Raw genomic sequence first — 732 nt, 5'->3', positions numbered from 1 at the left:
AAAAAAAAAAAAACAAAACAGCATGAATAAATAGTAACAATAAAAAACAGGATGAATCAATACAAGAAAAAAAAATGTGAGGGATGGGGGTGGGGAAGATGGGCGGAAACAGCGCCGTGTCGCCCCATAAATTGCTTTTATTTACCTTTCATTTTATTTTATTTCATGTTGAACGTCTTGTATTTTTTCCCCCCCCTTCTTTTTTTTTATTTTTCATTTGTATTCCCTTCTCTTCCATTCCCCTTACCCTCTCCTGTATTCCCTCTTTTCTCTCTCCCTCTTTTCCTCTCCTCTCCTCTCTTCCTTTTCTTTAATATGCTTAATAACACGGCCATAACATCTGTCAAGACAACAATCATAAAAAGAAAAGAGAGAAAACAACTCACTCTTCTAAGAAAGAATGCAAACGAAATAAATAAAAAAAAACAAATATTTGACTTCCTCTACTCTCATTCTCATTCTCATTTACCTCTTTGTGTGCTTTGTGTTTGTGTGCATTTTCTTTTCTTTTCTTTTCTTTTCTTGCATATTTCTTGCAATTTCCTTATTTCCTGCCAGATCCCCTGCGGCGCCTGTCTCCATCAGTAATGGGAATGGCATCCATTTTTGCCTTATATCCATTCACAGTGCCTTCAATAAATAATTCTGTTGCGCATGGTTTTACCACAACAGTCACCACACTTTCACCAGAGCTCAAACGCTCCAACTTTGCCTTTCCAAGTGCCTTAATTT

General features: G+C 36.6%; 1 pseudogene across 1 annotated transcript in view; it reads right to left on the bottom strand.

Annotated features, from left to right (window-relative positions):
• Positions 1 to 544: 544 nt before the first annotated feature.
• Positions 545 to 732, bottom strand: part of TEOVI_000910100:pseudogene — a 305-nt pseudogene continuing 117 nt past the window's right edge. The window contains 2 exon segments of the mRNA in view: positions 545 to 727; positions 730 to 732. The exon segment at positions 730 to 732 is cut by the window's right edge and continues 117 nt beyond it. Coding sequence covers positions 545 to 727; positions 730 to 732 — 186 coding nt within the window.

This window comes from Trypanosoma equiperdum, assembly GCF_001457755.1.
Source record: "Trypanosoma equiperdum strain OVI genome assembly, contig: ctg_1056, whole genome shotgun sequence".
In the NCBI taxonomy this organism is placed as follows: Eukaryota; Euglenozoa; class Kinetoplastea; order Trypanosomatida; family Trypanosomatidae; genus Trypanosoma; species Trypanosoma equiperdum.
This window is presented reverse-complemented; position numbering and strand designations above follow the sequence as displayed.